Here is an 18,847-nt window from a genome sequence, read left to right as displayed (position 1 = left end):
GTACACTCCGCATCCCCCGGAGTCGGTCTAAGAACCTTTTTGGTTTTCTCGTCGCTTTCAGTGCTATGCAGCTCCCGTGACAAGTAACAAACGAAGCATCAAGTCGATATAAAGTATTTATTTGAGGAAGAAAAATTGCCTGTTAAGTTTTGTGGAGTTTTGTTACAGAGAGAAATTTTTGAATATCTTGAAAAAGCATCAAAGACACATTTTATTATTACGATGGCTGTGGAAAATAATTCTAATAGTAAGTAATTTTTCTGTTAATTTTCTGGAAGATATTATAAATCGAATCCGCGTGATAGATGTTGCATAATTTTATTTTTAAAAAAGTATTAAGCGCAATTGTCTTCAAAGATGTCTCATGTGACCTTGATTCGTCCTCTATTCGATTTTTCTCAAACGCATGTAATTTTAATTGATTTTCTTATTAATAGATTTCCAATTGATATTTACTACATCACGTATCGCATCACAGGTCGTTCTAATGATGCAATGCTATGCAAGTGCATACAAGTCCTTTTCTTTATCATTGAACATATGGACAATACTTCGATTCGCAAGATTAGATTAAATTCGAATAATGTACATACATATATTTCAATTTAATTGGCAATGGAATATTACGATTATCATTAAAGTACGGAACATTAAAAGAACATTGCATTTAACTCGATAGCTTGTGTACTAAACGCGTGTGCCATAAACATTCTTAAAATAAAATCTTTTAGTTGCATCTTCGAATGAATTGCGATTTCGACTTATGCTACATGTATAAAAAGCGTCTGTGAAATTCTGAAAAATAGTACATTTACGATACAGTGTAGAAAATTTGCTCTCAAAATTCTTCTTTTCATCGTAAAAAATATTCATGCGGATAAAAATATATAAGAGTTCAAACGATCGAGGCTCAATTCGCATGTTATAAATTTGTCATTATACGAGGGAGAATAAAAAAATTAATGGATTTTTTTTTTAAAGAGTTGGATTCTGTAAATGTATATCGTTACTTTTTTACTTACTCTCGCAGTTGAATAAAGATAAAAGTAATAAAATATTGAAAATATAATAATTATGATAAAAATAAATAATTGTCTTTCACCAATATTTTCGTGAAAAAGAACTCTAACTGATGATATTATTATTTATTTTTAGCCACTGGAAAAGATAGAACACTGTTCCCAATTCGATACTTGATGGCTATAATGGGATCTATCGGTCTTGCTATTCTTTATGGCTTTAAAGTCAACACCAGTGTGGCAATCGTCGCTATGGTGAACCATACTGCCGTTAAATTATCCACATTGCATGATTCAGAAGCTAATATTTCGGATTCCGCAATAGTGAGCACGGATGTTTGCCAATTTGATAATGTCTCGAACGTTACAACGACTAAAGGCAAGGTATGACGATGTTTTATATGAACAAAAGATTTACGTATGCAAGATTCTCACATATAAGTAATTCCAGAATAGAAATCTTTAGTAAAAAGAGAGAAAAAAATTTAATCGCGCTTTTTTAGGATGGTCCATTTGTATGGGACGAGCTTATTCAGGGCATGATTTTATCCTCTTATTTCTGGGGCTATACGGTATCTTTGCTACCTGGCGGAAGACTGGCAGAACTTTGGTCAGCCAGATGGGTGATGAACGGATCGGTCTTGCTCAATCTCGTCGCTTCTATACTGTCGCCCATCGCTGCGCGTACCAATCATTGGCTTTTTATAGCAATGAGATTCCTTCAAGGAATTGGTGGTGTTAGTAATGATTTGTTACATTATTTTCTCAAATGCTAATGACGCATGTATAAATTTTATAAAATATTTTACCTTGGATTTAAAAATTTTTTTATTCTTGAATTATATCTCCATTTTTAAAAGGGTTCCTAAAATTCCCTGAAAAACTTTTATATCAAATATATTGTTCAAATGTTTAATTGCTACATTGAATTATTATATACGATTTAGAATTTATAAATTTTTACCACAGATTTAAATTAACATCCAAAAAACCCCGAATATACAAGTTTTGCGTAAATTAATTCTTTTTAACATTTTTATTTTAATCGACTTGTATTCTAATATTTTGTGTGATTGTAATTGCGATTATTTAAATTACAGGGTGTGTCGTTTCCCGCTATGCATGTCATGATTTCCAAGTGGGCACCACCGAATGAACGAAGCGTCATTACTTCGATCGTGTATGCAGGTAAACCGAGAAATTATTCTGTCGATTAAACTTTGACAAAAATTACAACGCATTGAATTCTTACAACTTCTCGAACACGTTGTAATTTCTATTGTGTAAATTAAATGCATGGGTCACATTAATAAAAATGCATTTCAGGAACGGCACTCGGCACTGTAATTTCCATCTTATTAACCGGCTTTCTGGCTGCAAATCTCAATTGGGAATCCATCTTTTATGTAGAAGGTACACTCTGTCTGATTTGGTGTGCTACTTGGTATTTAATGATAGCGGATTCTCCGGAAGAACAGACAAAACTCATCAGTCAAAAAGAGAAGAACTACATCATTACATCTTTGGGAGGATACGACAAGAAGAATGTTTCCAAAACGGTAATCAGAAACCGGTATTATATTTTAATTTTTTGAATTTTTTTCGGTTATTTTGTTGTAGGTTCCGTGGGGACAAGTATTTCGTTCTAAACCGTTCCTAGCGATTCTGATTGCCCATTTCTGCAGCAATTTCGGTTGGTATATGCTACTTATCGAATTGCCCACTTTTATGAATCAGATCTTGAAGTTTGACATAAGCTCGGTAAGAACTAATTTGAGATTCACTGCAAAGTGAACAATTTAACACGTCATAAATTAATTTGCTTCTTTCTTTATTAGAACGCTGCATTATCATCCATCCCGTTTTTGTGCATGTGGCTCTTCACTATAATTCTCAGCAAGATATTATCCATCCTGCAGGAAAGAGATTTGATTACGGTAACGACGTCTAGAAAAATCGGCACTCTTTTTGGTAGGTTTAATATTAATTCCGACTGTTGAGAAACAAAAACGCTTTATTACTAAAAGTAATTATTACAAAAAGATTTGTCAAAATTTGAACATTCAAATCGTGTACTTGATGCAGCAATTCAAAGTAATTTTGCAATTATAATTGCATAAATTATTACAGCATCCCTCGTACCCATGTTATGCTTAATACAAGTGTCGTACATCGGTTGCGATCGCGTAAAGGCAGTCGTCCTATTGACGATCGCAGTGGCTTGCATTGGTGGAATGTATTGCGGCTTTCTAGCAAACCATATAGATATCGCACCAAACTTTGCCGGTAGTCTGGTAGCGATGACGAATGTTATTGCCACTATACCCGGTTTCGTCGTTCCTGTGTTCGTGGGACAGTTAACACATAGAAATGTAAGTAATAAATCAGCAAAATTTTTAGAGGACACAAAGCGAAAGAACAATGAAATAATTACTTCCAAAGAAATATACTTTTGGCTGTTAAATTAATTCAATTATTGCTTTATTTCATTAACTCTTATCAATTTGAATGGCGCATTTTATTAAAACACTTTTTTTATTATTTACAGCAAACTAAATTATTTTTTGTTTATAGCAAACCATTGAAGCGTGGAGGATTGTTTTTCTCGTAACGATCATTCTATACATAATCGAGATATTGGTTTATACCATTTTTGGGAGCGGTGACGAGCAACCGTGGAACAAAATCAGAATATCTGGTGAAGAGGCGAGTAATCAGACATTACCCTTAAAGGAAAATAATGCAAAGTAAAGTTCTTACAATTTTGCATTATGTTGTATTATGAAGCATCTTTGGTAAGCATTTGTTATATACCGAATGTCTCATTTTAATATTTACTTTTGAGTAGGATTGAGCAATTTGAGTAAGATTAAGACTTGTCTCTTGTATGTACAAAATAATAATTATTTATTACATATAACAACTAATGCCTGTAACATTCTTAGATTTTAAGTTTTTTGCAGCACTTGTCATTACCGCGTTCGCATTATCTTACAAAAGTACATAGGACCCCAATTGTTGCCAAGTGTAGGAATGGCGATATGACCGTATTTTAATCCAAAATTGCCGAATTTATAAAGGCATCTCAATGGATCCAATGCTTTTTTCATATCTCTGTCCCAGAAAAGAACATTGTTAATGTAAAATTGCAGTAAATAATGATTTACTATTATACATACAAAAGATACTTACTTTACAACCATAATTGAATTGGTTTCCTCCCAGGCCTTTTTCAGCGCCATACCGACGACTCCGTCGTTCTGAATAGGACTGAGGGAACAAGTAGAATACACGACTGTTCCGCCAACTGTTATTATTTTTAACGCATTACTATAACAAAAATTATATAATAGAGGAAAACAACAGGATACATTTATAATTCTGTATAGAATGTCGAATTTTTATACACACGTTAAAATTTCCGCTTGCAACTCAGGCATTTTTAATCTCTCCCGTATCCTTTGTGGCTTGAAAATGTTGTTTTCCTCCGAGTGTAGGACGTGTCTGTCTGTGGTGCACGGTACATCCACCAAAATCTGAATCAATATAATTATTTTATTAGTTATAATTAATCATAAAAGTTTTAATTTATTAATTGATACTTTTTAGATGCTCTTTATTTTTATGTTATTTACGCATTGTGGTAACAATTTTTAAAAATGTGAATATTTTTTATATTAGTTTTAGAACATATAATTCTATTTAGATTGATAAAAAAAATTAAAAATGAGTTCACTTATTAATTAATCATAAGATTTTTTAAAAATATTGTAAATTGGCCAAATGTTACCTTATTGTACATGTCTTTGTCGTCGATAAATCTCGCGTCTTGCTGTGTTACAAATAGTCTGTCGTGCCATTGCCCAATACCGGCTAGATATTGATCTATAATATTGTGAATCCTTTGCACTCTGGACTTTTGAATGTCATTAGCGACTATCAAACGTGGCATGAGAGTCTGGAGTATGCTTAAGGTTTTCCCTCCTGGCGCTGCACACATGTCTAATATAACATCGCCGGGCTGTAAGTCCAAAGCCAATACCGGCAACACAGAAGCACCATCCAGGAGATAATAATCTATATAACAAAGTCAGAATGTTTATATCTACAATAAAATTAGAATTATCTAAAATAAATATCTAGAATAAACCTTTCATCTAGAACTAATTTTGAAAAATGTCTAAAATTATTTTTCTAGAAAAAAATTTGAGTGAAAATTAACCTAAAACTCCAGTAGATCCTTTCTTTGGTGATAAAAATTTGCTATCGTTGTCTTCTTCATATGTATATATATTGAGATACTGTGGAAATGTAAGTACTCCTTCTTGTTCAATGTTTACTGAAAAATTTGCACCTTCTTTGTAGTAGCCATAGTGTTGTGACTCTAATATCCAGTCCTCCATACCTAAAAAATAAGACATAAATTCATATCAAATTATAACATTTAATTATTGTTTTCAAGATGTAACATCAATTACCTTTAATTTTTGTGGCTGGTACAAATTCGTACAACCCACTCAAACCAGCATTAGGTTGTACAATTCGATTTTCATCTATCGTTACTTCATTCAAATCTGACTCAATAGGCTTCATTTCTACAGGCTGTAACGCTTGATTTTCTGCTATTATATCTTTATTTTCATTTTGTGTGCTTAGAGACATTGGTGATGACACATAATCTGGATAATGTGACTGTACTGTTGATAGCTGAGTATCAGCAATCAAAGATTCCGTTTTCCAATTTTTTGTTTGTCGTTCCTTTTTCTTATTACATTTATGTGGATTTGAATCAATCTGTTCTTTATAAGCTTCATAGATTGTTTTGAGGTTCATGGCACCTTGACACTAAAAATAATAGAATGTTACTCAAAATTCAACGATACTTTACAATAATGACATACCTCTAAATTTGACTTTATTCTATCTATATCACTGAAGCTATTTACAATAGCCATATATTTGTGCTCTTCCTTTAATAGTGCAGTTTTTATACTGTTCCATGACTTTCCATAGACATTTCCATAGAATTCATCGAAATGTTTCAGTGCTCTGCCTGTGTGCGTTTTCTTCTTTCTAATTACAGCCTAAAAAGAAGACAAAGATATAAAAACAAAAAAAATTTAATTTGTGCAATTTATATATAAATTTAATAATTTATAAGTATATATAAATGATAATTTATACTATATATTTATTTATAAAAGTTAAGATTGCACAAGTTTGTACTGTAAAAGCTACAAAATGCACTGTGTGCAAGGCACTTACCCAATGATCTGCTGCTCTATTACCGTGCTTTCTAACAATTTGCATTTTTATCAATTCTTCAAACGTCAGTCTATTAACTAGACGTGCCATTTTGTTAAAATAAATTCCCCTTGTATTATTTTATTTAAAATAGCAGTTCTCTCTACTGAGATTATATTTTACCGCATAACCAAGGATAACATAACCTAACCTAACCTAATTGAACCGAATACAAGAATTTCAGTAGAGATCCATTAACTACATCAATCTCAAAGGTTGTAAACTCTTTTTTGTAAAGTGGAAGGAATGTGTTATTTGAAAATGTAAAGTATGAAAAGTTCTTATTTTTACTTTTATCAGAAATATTTATATTTGTTGAATCTCTTAATCTTATTAATTAGCATAACTTGAAAGAAAAAAAAAAGATTTTTACATGTTTTAAAAGTTATGCATGTTATATGTATTGTGCAATTTGAAACATAAAAATCAATTAAAATAAATCTTGTTATATATATTACACATTTATTATTTATACACATATATACATATTGTATATAACACATGTATTAACATGTAGATGTAAATATATTCTATACATTTATTAATATATTTATCTGTAGCTTATTTTTATTATATTTACATTGCATATATAATATATTTCATACTATAACAGAAAATTTTATTTAAATATGTAACAATGATGTAACATGTTATATTATTTAATAAATTATATATATAAATGGGAAATCACAGTTAACGGGCAATTTACCATAAATACTTTTGTAATACTATCTGCAATATGCAGTTTTGTTGCATTATATAGATAATATTAACATAATTATATATTTACTGGAGCACATAATATATTGTATTTTGGTCAAGCCAAATAATCTTTTTATATAACAATTTTTTTTATTTACTAACACTAATATATCAGGTAACTAGTGTCTAGCTCTTAAAAAATTAGACATATTATTAGCGACGTATATTATTAGCTTTGTAGAACAAAAATATCTTTAATATTGATACTATAATCAGCCATAACATTGTCATCTTTTTGACATTTTCTTACAAGACTACATCACAAACTGTCTATGGCTAATACTATCATTATATATTAAGAATAGTAACTTAATTCCATCGGATGTTATTCCACATTTTCATTATATTATTATTTTTATAATTGCTCAAAATATTGTTACTAAAAATAATGTTGAGATGTTGGAATAAAACATTCAATGGAATTTCAATCATGTGTATGTCACAATGGATATATGTATATGTTGTGTACTGTTTCTTAAAATTCATTGGTATATAAAAATTTGCAATCTTTAAAACTTAACAAAGACTAGCTGGTTGATACAAATATAATACAATAATACAATATAAATAAAATCAAATAAATAATGAATTAATAAAATTAATCAATGTATAAAAGTCGTTAGGTATAATATTGGATTGTGTAATAAGTAATTTTGGATTTTTCAATAGATTTTCTATTGAAAATTTCGAAATTACTTATTACACAACCCATTAGATTCACTAGTTCTGTGACTGCACTAGATAATTCGTAAACCTTATTTTTAATTTGTACATTCTAGTTAGTATTTGATGTTGTATCTATTATAACAGTTGGTTCATTTGATGATAAATCATCAGATGGATAAATAGTGAGTGTTTCTTTTTCTTCTACTTGCATACAAAAATTGGAATAAAAGTCAGCCAATTCTAATATCAAGTCGGATTGTTCATTATTAAGAGATGCTTCAGAATGGCTTTTCTCTTGGCAACAATTATTTTGTTCATTTTCTATAAATTTACAAAGTGAGGATTCCAAATGAAAATTTGTTTGTTCTATATTTCCATTATTTGATTCAGAAAGTGTCAACTTGTTGTGTTCTTCAAAATTTTGAGGAGAGGTTTCCGTTATAGAACATCCTTGAAAAGTCTCTGAACATAAAAATTCTTTGTCATCTCCTAAAGATTTGGATACTGGCAATGAATCTGCTTTAAACAAGGGTTTCCGAATTCGTATCTTTATACACGATCCTGGTATTTCCGGTTGTAAATACAACATTCGTGAGGGTATTGCATCAGGCTTTAACATTCTTCTTGAACTCCGAACTCCTTAATAAAAAAAAAAAGGTTATATATTTTACAGAACAAAGTGTTGATAAATTTACAAAAATAAATAAATGATTACCTGTCCAATAACTTTCTCGATTTTCAATAATATCATTGTCGTCAAAGTGGAGAGCGCATAACCTTTTTGACCTCGATGATGTTGAACAACGAAACCCAAGTGCACGTCCCCACGCAGCTCGACGCTTTTCATCTCTTGGAAAGCTAAAAGTTCCCAGTCCTTTACAATAAGGAACACAACACTTTCCCATTTTCCAAACTTTTCATAAAATTATGTTTAATAAGATTGCATTGTAGGTAGATTCATGCTCCAGAGAGCAAGCAAACTATTGTACGTTTAGTTCGTTGATTGCAAAAAAATATATAGAATATTTTATAAAATTATATTAAAATAATTTATTCATATATCAATATTAATCTAAAATAACTTTAATATATATCATCATGTTTTTCACAGATTTCTTTAAATAAATAAGATTTATTTCTATTTGCAATAAAGTCATTCAAAATTTCGCGCTTTGCAGACAAGCTATTGTGCTGCCCTCGTCAGCCGAAATCAGCTGTTCGAGCAGTGCTGAGAGATTGGGGGAACAAAATTCGTGTACGCGCAGCATCGCAGAACGTAAGAGCTGGTAAGCGCTAACGAACGATACGCGCAGAACGATATTTGACTTGAATTTGACGTGTATGTATGTAAAGGGCACTACCGAATCCTTTGTAGGCGAGAGGTTCGAAAGGTAAATAGTGTCAATAAAGTTTCTGCAAATTAAAGAAAAGATGGCAGTCATAAATAATTAATAAATTTTTTGCAATCAACAGCATTTATAAAAATGGCGTCATCCGGCGCCACTACGTGTGGATAATTTTACTGGCTGCCGCAAGATGACGTTCGCTGTTTATCAACTGTATTTGGGTAACTTTCAAAGTTGGCTATCCGCCGTCTTTAGATGACGCTATCGGCATCCGAGCTCACGGCTATTCTTGGCGATATTACGCGCGCCATTGCAATTCACCGTTAGCAAACGAGAAAGAGAGAGAAATGATGAGGCATACAGGAAAAGAAGGGCGTGAATCGCGTGGGTACACTGGCGAAGAGAGGAGAAGGTAAGAAGTGGAGGGATGCGAACGAATCCATGTTACGGTACTACCTGTACTACCATTTACGTTCGTTTTTGTTTATCCTTTCAATTCCGCGTGTCGCGATGCAGATACCCTGGCCGCGTGTAACAGCGCGAGTAGCAGGCGTGTATTATTCTCTATTTACTATTTTCATGTTTTGATTATTCTTTTTCCGCTGTATCCGATAGTCACCGATTGATTCAACGTTAAAACTTAGTATGGCGGATTTATGATACCCACACACACATTGCGTTTGCTTCTGATACAATACAAATTTAGGAAATTGGGGAAACAGAGGGGCGAGAACAAGGTGGTTGCCCCCCTAAGAAATGCCACAAAGTAGGTGAGCTAGGGGAGAGGGGACATCACAAAAGCAAACTTTGTTTCTAGTTAGATCAGGTCGTTCACACCTGCGCGCCTCAATTCCGTCTTTAACTGTTATTCATTATTTGATCTTTCCTTATCGAAATATCACGAAATCGGATATAAATAGCGATAATGACTATCGTGTTTCTATTACAGGAACTTTCCCCGCCCTCCTCTTTTCCCCCTCTTTGGGCTGTGAGGTCGACCTAAATGGATTTCCACTGTGCAGTGTCTATCGTGATGAAACCGTCAGGAAACCAAACAGGTAAATACTCGGTTGGTGCGCGCGCGCGCGTGTGTTATCAAACGTGCGACGCGAGGAAACGACGTATTTGTCGCGACATGGTCCGCGCATCGCGAGCGGACAATCCAGCATGTGGCGAAGGCAGGAGGGGTCTGTGAACGGATCTATGAACGGCGGGTACGAGGGTGCGGAGAGAGGCACGTCCAACTCTCCCTCCAAGCGCGGAGGCAATCGCGCGGCATGTGAAACGTGGCTGTTTTGAAAGTCCCCGCGCGTGTAACGCGCCTATTTTAGAACCGCGAGGAGCTTTATGAAATGCTATCGCACAGATCGAATCCCGGATTCTTCATCTAGCAAAAGAAATGTCAAAAATTGATTATAGCGAGAAATTGAGCATTCGTGATTTATAATATCAGAATTCCACGGTATCAAAGATCACTACCGAGTTGAATGTTAGAGATTTGTAAATCGAGAAACAAGTAGCAAGTCGCAAGTAGCAGTATTTTATTGAATGTGCGCGGTGTCGAGCATCCGCGCGAAATCGTGGATAAACCCGTGACGATCTCGCTCGACCAATCCAATCCAACTTTGTAACCCTCGAAACGGTGACTAGCGGTGAAAGTCTTTGATAGAGATTTGTGGACGACGGAAGGATCGAAAGGAGGACGATGTCTCAAAGAGAGAAAGATGTCTCTCTATCGTCATTGCGAAAACACATGGGGTACACCGCACCCTGTCGATACACACGAGACTTGTGCGAGCGACTTCCCTGTATCTTCCTCCCGTCCATCTCCTCCCCCCGTCTCCCGCCGCCCACCGAGTGAATCTCTCGACGACCCGAATCGCTGCTCGACAGCGAAGCTGGTTTCGTGGATCTCTTCATGAAAGGCACGTCGTATGCGATTTGTCGAGGAAGAGTGAGACAGCGGGAAGGGAAAAGGCAGGGGAAAGAGAGGGCGAGCGCGGTCACGGGGTGTGACGGGACTTGGGGGGCTCGTAAAGGCAATGCACTGTAAGGAGCTCACGACGGCCATACTCTCCCTCTTGCCTTCCCTCTTCCCTCTCGCTCTCGCTGTTTCTGAGTTCTCGCTCTTCCCCCTCCGTCGATCGCGCGTTGCGACTTTCTCTCGCTCTTATCGTGCATCCCCCCCTCTCTTTCTCTCTCACACTCCCCCCTCTTTCCCCTCATCTTTTCTCTCGGCGTCCTCTTCCCTTCCTCTATCTCTCTCTTTCTTACTCTTCTCATCGTTTCTTCATAGTCTATTATTGCTTGCCCCCCTCCCCTCTTTCTTTGTATCTATCTATCGTCTGCCGTTTTTCCCTGCTCTTCTATATCTTCCTTTCTCCACCGCCCTCTCACTCGTGGAGGGCGCGTTGGGGCGCGATCGCTACTAGTAGCATCGCTTGTGAATAACCATCTTGACTTAGCGAATCTTCGATTCAAGAGATCTTTTTACTCAGATGATTCAAACTTTTTTCAAGTTGATTTTTCCCAACCGCGATTTTAAATTCAGGCAGTGGAATTCACCCGCGCAATCAATATTTGTATGTACTTCAAATTATGATCAAATTATTCATTCAAAATTAATAGAATAATTCATATTTTTATCGTTTGAAAATCGTCATGTTGCATGTAACGAAAGACACAATTGTCACTTATTAAAGTATTTTTAAGTGGTTTTTATAATCTGCACGTGACTCGATAAAATTAACGATTGTCATTTTTATCTGTAAATGGAATCTAACAATTTTGGTTACATATTTGGCCGGGGTTATTCGAATTTTTCAAGAAGCTGACATTATTTATTTGTGCAAGATGAGAAGAACGGAGGGAAAAGGAGGGAAAATAAAAATTTATGAGATTGAAAATAATTAAACGACTGAATTTCGCGTGATTTAGATGAAAAAAAAGTATGCGCACATACGGGACGGAAGGTCCGGAACTAAAGAACATTGGGGAAATGGCAACATTCGCGCGGTACACAATACTGTTTCCTGCCGTTCATAAACTTTGATCTTTGTTTCGCCCCTCTCTGTCATGTAATGCCACTGCGTTTATATGTACTTCCTATCTGCTGTAGTAAATCTAATCGATCACTGCATAGAAGACGGATAGAATTGTGACAATTACTTACTAAAAAAGTCACGTGTGCACACTAGTGCAAATTAAAAAAATGATCAGCGATAAATTATAAACCCAAATAGTTGGGAAAAAATTGGAAATTGTCATACATAGAATTAGTGATACATTACGCCGTGTAATCAGAATTCTACTCGGTATAACGGTATCCAACTGAATAGATAACGGAATATATAAAAGGATGAAAGGGTTGAAATTGTTCTCTTTCGCCTCGGAAAGTCAAAAGTCTTTTCACACTCGGCGGGCAGAAGGACTTTCCACGCGCCACGTTGCTCTTATTTCAAAGGCACTAACAATACACGGTTGATTCCTTTGGATCGAAAGAAGAAAGGATCCGCCGAAAGGATCAATTCTCTTAGATCTCTTTTATTTACCGTTGCCGGTCCGATCTTAGACATGTCACACGTGCGTCGTGTGCAAGAGCTGAGAGTGCGCACATACACGTCGTCGTTCGGGGTCGTTGAACGAGCAGGGGGTACACACGACGAGGACGATAGTAATGACCGCGCGAACGCGAGTGCACCAACCTACTTATGTCGACCCTGGACGCAACTCACATGCATACGTACGTGTATACGTACAAAGTCTGGTAATAAGGTGACCCGGAGGGTGTGACCCGTGACCCACATGCGCTACTCTCTCTTTCTCCTTTGCTTTCTTTCTCTTTCCTCGCGCTGGTTCCGATTGGAAGTCCTTTTAACGTTTAGGAATACTCAAAAAAAAAAAAAAAAATATTAACCCCTTAGATATTATTAATGATACATCATTTGAAAACTGCCAGCGTTAATGATGCATTTCAAAAGAAATATTTTTGTATAGAATTTCCGTGAAACACGATATCCATAACTTTTTAGAATTGTTGAATGCGAATTTCTCGTCAAAATTTTTTTAAATTTAATATTGAACACCTAATATACATAGTAGATAAAAGTGTCAAACATTATTTTACTTTCATCAAACTTTATTTCTGAATTTTTATTCTTTGAATTCAAATCTAATTTTCAAGCTTTGAAATTTAGGAAAATATTAGTTTTCCACAACAATAAAATTTATTTACTTTTATTAGTAATCTAAAGTTAATTTTTAAGAGAAATCAATTTGTGTGTAATTAATTAAGCAATTAATTAAGAAAAGATAATTCCTCATTATTTCACTGGTGAAAATCACGTTCCATTATACATTGTATGAAAGACGATACCTTAGTCTGATTATTTTCCAATAAAAACACACAAATCTTTTCTTTTCTCTCGCATCCTTCTTCTCGATCTCCGAATACCCGGAGTTACTCTTTGCATCTCGCTTTTCTCGCTCTCTTTTTCTCCTCTCGACGATGTACGAGGATGAAAGTAGGTAGATAGGTGGACAGACGGAAGTCAGTTTAACGGTATCATCTGAGAGAGCTCAGTCCAAGCTCTCGATCCTTGGCGTGAATGGGATAATCCGACGAAATTCTTGGACATTCTCGCGTCTGCGACGCACTGTATGTACATTCTTTATCGGGGTGTTTCATATCTCACTATGCAAAGGTGAAAAATTATTGTTTTGTTATAATTGTCATCAAAGCGCTGACACTTAACTCCGTTGCTTGACCAATAAAAACTCTTAAATACAATTGCCTGTACACAAGTTGAAATTTTTTTCGATTTGACTTTTCAAATGCTTGAAATGCCTCTTTTAATACTTTGAATATTCAATACAATTATATATATTCGATTTTACTTTGATTTATCGAAAGCTCTTTTTTGGGTGAAAATTTGTCGTTTATTTTTATTTTTCCCTTTTTATTTTGTTTTTTTCTATTTTTAAATCGTAACAAATGAGCTTTTGTTAAGATTCCTCCGCGAAAGTCAGTTGACTTTCGAGGGGGCAATCGTGCCTTCATCCGGATAGGGTTGCGCGGAAACAATAGTCGTCGAGAAAGCGGGCATTGACCCTGCGGCACTCCCACACTGCATTACGTCAGGTCACATCCACCACGTGTCTAACCCCTCTCATTCTTGTTAACGTTTTATGTGTACTTCCAGCGCGGGGTTGCATTTTACGATGTATCGTCTCCGCTATTTCAGTTTTTTCGAGAACAAAAAAGAACAGGAAGAAATTTCGAATCGACTTTGTTTTCTTTTTTTTATTTTTTCTCTCTTTCTCTCTCTCTCTCTCTCTCTCTCTCTCTCGAAGAAAGTATAACATAATTAAGGATTCCCGTATTATTTGGTGGAGTGAATAAAGTATATATCATGGAGCCATCGGCAACTGCGGCAACCTGTTGCAACCACCTCGAACACTGAGCCATAGCTCAGCGAAGAACGTTTACCTGATTCAAAGATAACTGGCAGGGAAACTGGCTTTGCGATGGACCGAATGATAGACTAAATTAGAATTGGATAGTGCGAATAATATACAGCAAATTTGTGCAGATACGATTTAACATAAACATGATAATTCGAAAATCTATTTTACAAAGTCCAAAAGAGTCTGCAACAAAATATCTGTTCTCCAAAGTTTCCACATTTACAAAGTAAAACGAATTCATCAAAAGGCCAGTGAGAATCTTTTATCAGGCAGCTAATAAGCGTTTCTTTTAAATTTAAGAATTTTATGTATAAAGAAGTTTAATTACAAAATTTTTATTTATAAAAATATAAAATTAAATTTATTAAGAAATATATGACGATAATTTATTATTTATTTACTATTGTACTTCTATTTTACAACTATTGTCGTTTAGTTTCGAGTGTGCTTTGTGGGGCTGAACTTTCTCAACAGATTCGATTAATTCGGTTAATAATCTTATCATCTGTGAATCCACAAACGACTCGGAAATCCGTTCTTTTTGAATGGAGTCGATCTTGCTACCTGTCTACCTAACGACCTGAATCGGCAGCCGTAAAGGGTTGAAAAAAGGAACGGGAAAGAAAAATAGAGAAAGAGAGGAATGAGAAGAGAGAAGGAGAACATGAACAAAGGGCGTATTCACGTGTCAAAAGTCACCACAGCATGACGGGTAGGATAGTCCATAGAGAGAGAGAGAGAGAGAGAAAGAGAGAGAGAGACCTGCGAGACCTACTTCGGCATTTCAGCGCTATGAGCACTTGTCACACGACTGGCTCTATACAGTATGCCTGAAAAATAACGAGATTGACTCTATATCAATTTAAATATTGATTATGTATGAAAATTATTCACTACATTCTTTGACACAGTCATATTCGAATCGACTGTTAATATTTGGTGAATCCTTCCCACTTTCTTCCGACAAAGTCGCTTTTTGGACGCCCCAGCCGTTCGTCATTTTTCTAATCTTTTATGTCACTTTTAAGTTTTGCAAACTACTCAAAAACTTATATACAGGGCAAACAATTGTTTCCATAAACTTCAAAAGTTAATGACGAATAACCAAATGTTTGGTGATTTATCTGCATAGAGAATCTTGATTTACTATCTATAACGTAATTCACAATACTACGTTCTAACTACGTATTGGCTTTTATTCGCCATTCATCTTTTAACTTTCTAGTAGTTGAGAAATAAAAACATTTTATTGCCGAAAATAATTCTTTTGGGACACTGACAATAAATTCAGTTTTATTCTCAGAATTTTGAAACTTTAAATCGTGAACACAACCTGCCACAACTAGATATTTGAACAATAGATTTTATATAAATTTTTTTTCAGGAAATTATAAAAATTCCTAATTTGAAAACTAAGATGTAATTTTTGTGATTCAAGAATGAAAAAAAAATCTGAGGTAAAATGCAATTAGATTTAAAAATAGTTGTTGGCACTTAATTTCATACTTTAAATGTGACGTTTTTATGATATATAAATTAAAATTTCACGATACAATAAATTTTATTTTGTGCTTAAAAAATGGTACTTTTTTGAATTTTAAAATCTTGATGTCAGATTTGAATACAAAAATCATAAAAATGTTTAAAAATCAAGTTTAATTCAGAATAGAATCGGATTTTTTCTATCTCTTGGAGAAGTGGATTATATTGAGTTACTCGTGCAAACTCTTTAGTTATTTAATTTTTTCTAGTGTCGACAATAGCAGCATACTAATGTATGATTCTGTACATCTTAAAAGACATAAAACCGCGTTACAGCTATCATTGTCGCGGTAAATCATCTGCAATGGCTTTTATCAGACTCTTATTCGAGAACGGCTCGGTTAAAAAAGTTCATACACCGATCTACGACGGAGTCTTTCGAAATACCAAAAAGGCAGGGCGTTCGAAGGAACGCGCGCGAGAAAAAGTTGGCTCTTTAGTAGGTCAACGCCGATGTGTGTTCCTTCCCTTCGTCAGGATTACGTCACCACGTCTGCCTTCCGACTCGTGCCCGCTCGCCAACGCCCGCTCGCTAGTGTACGTGAAGATATGCCGTACGTATGCGTTATTGCGTGTGTGCGTTCGTGTAAGTACACGCGCGTTCGACCACCAGGTTTACACGCACATTTGCGTACACGTGTGTCCACATATATTGTATGTCTGTACTATAGTGTGCACACTTGACCACCCACCCGTCCGTCCATCTAGGTAACTAATAAAAATCATTTTGACATGCGGAGATAAAATGGTCGGAAAGTTTAATCACTTCCGGAAAAAATTTTGCCTAAACATATTTTCAATAAAAAAATGTCATGCATTTTATTTATTAGAAAAGTCAATAGCTTTAAAACAGAAATTTTACTTTGCAAAAAATATAGATACGTAAATAAATTCTTAATCTCTCTTTGTATAATATTTTATATATCTTTGCTATATTTTATAAAAATAAATTTTCATGTATTACTTACTATAGTTAAAAAAGTTTTTTTACAACATTTTGTCGGCATCTTGTTGCGTTATATTTATACAATTTAACTTAAATAATATAAATGTTATATTCTCTTCTAGAAATTAATGTTTAATCCCTGAAGTATTAATAACACATCTATGCGTCATTTTGTAAATTGATCGTCAGTGTGAATGACACATATATGCGACTTACGAAGTTTGCAACTTAATTTTTAAATTCAAAACTCACTAAAAAAAAATGTTGTATAAAATTTATTGAGCGTTTCTAATCGTATGAAATTTAGCATTTCTAATTGTCACATTGAGTTCATGATTTTAAATTTCAACACTTTGATTGCAGATTTCAATTCAACGCAAAAAAAGTACTGAACATATAACTTTTTTAATAGAAATTATTTTTGGCAAGCGTTTTTACTTCGTTTTTGTCAAAGAAAAAATTTCTTCGCGCGCTACTTTGGAATCGATGAGTTGTGTGAGGGGTTTGCGAACATATATGCGACTATCTGTTAGAAGAGGCACGAGGGGGAAGGCTATGCGGGTCGTGGTCGAGTCATGCATATCGATGTCGCCTAACATGAATTTTTCATCTATTTTAAAAGCCGTTTTCTCGCTCGTAAAAACCATAAGCTCGTTCTTTACTATTTGGACTACGAGAACAATATTAGAAACAAACCAACAATATGTTATGCTCATTCTTTCAGCTTTATATCACGAATTAAATACGAAATTCTGATTAACATAATTATATTGCAGGAAAAAGATTGATGTAAGATCAATACATCATAATTCAATAAAACTGCAATAAAGAAACAACAGCTTAATTAATATTTAAGAACTTTTAGATTAGAACAAAGGAGTTTTATTAAAAAGAGCTAGATTCGATCAAAATAAAAAGCTCTATTTTTCATATTTTTAACCATATTCGAATTTTAACCTACCAAATTTTATAAAAAAATTTTTTTTTGAAGATATGGATGCAGAGGCGTAATAATACCCTCTATCTTTTTGGGCGGTCTTGTTGCGCACCAAAGCAATATTGTATAACGTTTTAATCTCGACGTATTCCTTACAGCGAGCAGGCATTTATAACACAAATTACATTTACAACAAATGTCGAAACATAAACAATGTCTGGCAAATATACATCGTGTTTTTAACCGAGTAGTAATTTTTTATTTAAAATTCTCTTTAATAGAAATTCAAAACAGCATTGTGAAAATGTATCTTTGAAAAATGAATCTATGCGGAAGTTGAGGTGCATCCGGGTTGCTCTGCAGGGTCCTCGGCGGAGTCAATGCTTAAGATATACCACTACATCCTCTTCACCGATCGCAGTCAGCGCGGTGTCGTTCATTGATAGTCTCCGATAGAGAAAAAAAAGAAACGCACTCACTCACGCGTAGTGTTCGAGAGAGAGAAAAGAGAGAGAGAGAGAGAGAGAGAGAGAGAGAGAGAGAGAGAGAGAGAGAGAGAGAGAGAGAACGGATAGGAGAATGAAAGGAGACACTGGTAGAAATGACGAAAGAAGGGTAAGGAGGAAGGGGTGGTGGGGAGCGAAAGCCAAGTCACAAGGGAGCAAGGCAGACGTACGAGGGAAGCGAGGAGTGAAAGATATTGGTAATCGAGGAATCCGGGAACTCAGAACCGTTCGAACGGTTGCCGCTGCTGACAGACGCAAGGTCGTTGTCCTTGGGGGATCAACGACCCCTCGATGAGGGAGGTGACGTAGTGGGGATATCGTATGCGTCGTCGCGCCGCCTCCCCGACATCGCC

The 18,847-nt window shown here is 34.9% G+C and overlaps 3 protein-coding genes across 4 annotated transcripts in view; 2 read left to right on the top strand and 1 right to left on the bottom strand.

The window, feature by feature from the left end:
* The first annotated feature begins 32 nt into the window (after positions 1–32).
* On the top strand, positions 33–4,193 carry MFS3 (major facilitator superfamily transporter 3). Its single transcript, XM_012368477.2, has 10 exons — positions 33–247; positions 1,156–1,403; positions 1,523–1,756; positions 2,120–2,207; positions 2,346–2,578; positions 2,640–2,780; positions 2,858–2,990; positions 3,150–3,391; positions 3,594–3,814; positions 3,983–4,193. The coding sequence occupies exons 1-9, from the start codon at positions 223–225 to the stop codon at positions 3,768–3,770; spliced, it is 1,521 nt and encodes a 506-aa protein (XP_012223900.1). The 5' UTR covers positions 33–222; the 3' UTR covers positions 3,771–3,814; positions 3,983–4,193.
* On the bottom strand, positions 3,149–8,760 carry l(2)10685 (5-methylcytosine rRNA methyltransferase l(2)10685). Its single transcript, XM_012368478.2, has 9 exons — positions 8,467–8,760; positions 6,285–8,390; positions 5,921–6,103; positions 5,498–5,864; positions 5,242–5,424; positions 4,810–5,096; positions 4,431–4,555; positions 4,212–4,349; positions 3,149–4,133 (listed from the first exon to the last, which is right to left on the bottom strand). Exons 2-9 carry the CDS (start codon positions 6,372–6,374, stop codon positions 3,992–3,994), a joined length of 1,515 nt encoding a protein of 504 aa, XP_012223901.1. The 5' UTR covers positions 6,375–8,390; positions 8,467–8,760; the 3' UTR covers positions 3,149–3,991.
* A 233-nt stretch (positions 8,761–8,993) lies between these two features.
* ttk (zinc finger and BTB domain-containing protein ttk) overlaps positions 8,994–18,847 on the top strand; it is a 64,598-nt gene continuing 54,744 nt past the window's right edge. Inside the window, exons 1-3 of one of the 2 annotated variants that reach the window (XM_067356948.1) lie at positions 8,994–9,142; positions 9,225–9,318; positions 10,047–10,155. The gene's annotated coding sequence lies outside the window, so the exon portion shown is untranslated. Of the gene's footprint in view, positions 9,143–9,224; positions 9,510–10,046; positions 10,156–18,847 lie in introns of both variants that reach the window. The other variant, XM_067356947.1, reaches the window with a different exon arrangement.

Source organism: Linepithema humile, chromosome 6, assembly GCF_040581485.1.
Source record: "Linepithema humile isolate Giens D197 chromosome 6, Lhum_UNIL_v1.0, whole genome shotgun sequence".
NCBI lineage: Eukaryota > Metazoa > Arthropoda > Insecta > Hymenoptera > Formicidae > Linepithema > Linepithema humile.
This window is presented reverse-complemented; position numbering and strand designations above follow the sequence as displayed.

Bases quoted from the DNA above. Each gene is read 5' to 3' on its own strand.
- MFS3 (XM_012368477.2), top strand. From the start codon at position 223: ATGGCTGTGGAAAATAATTCTAATA. The intron at 2,781-2,857 runs GTAAGAACTAAT...TTTCTTTATTAG, and splicing joins TGAAGTTTGACATAAGCTCG to AACGCTGCATTATCATCCAT. The intron at 2,991-3,149 runs GTAGGTTTAATA...AAATTATTACAG, and splicing joins AAAAATCGGCACTCTTTTTG to CATCCCTCGTACCCATGTTA.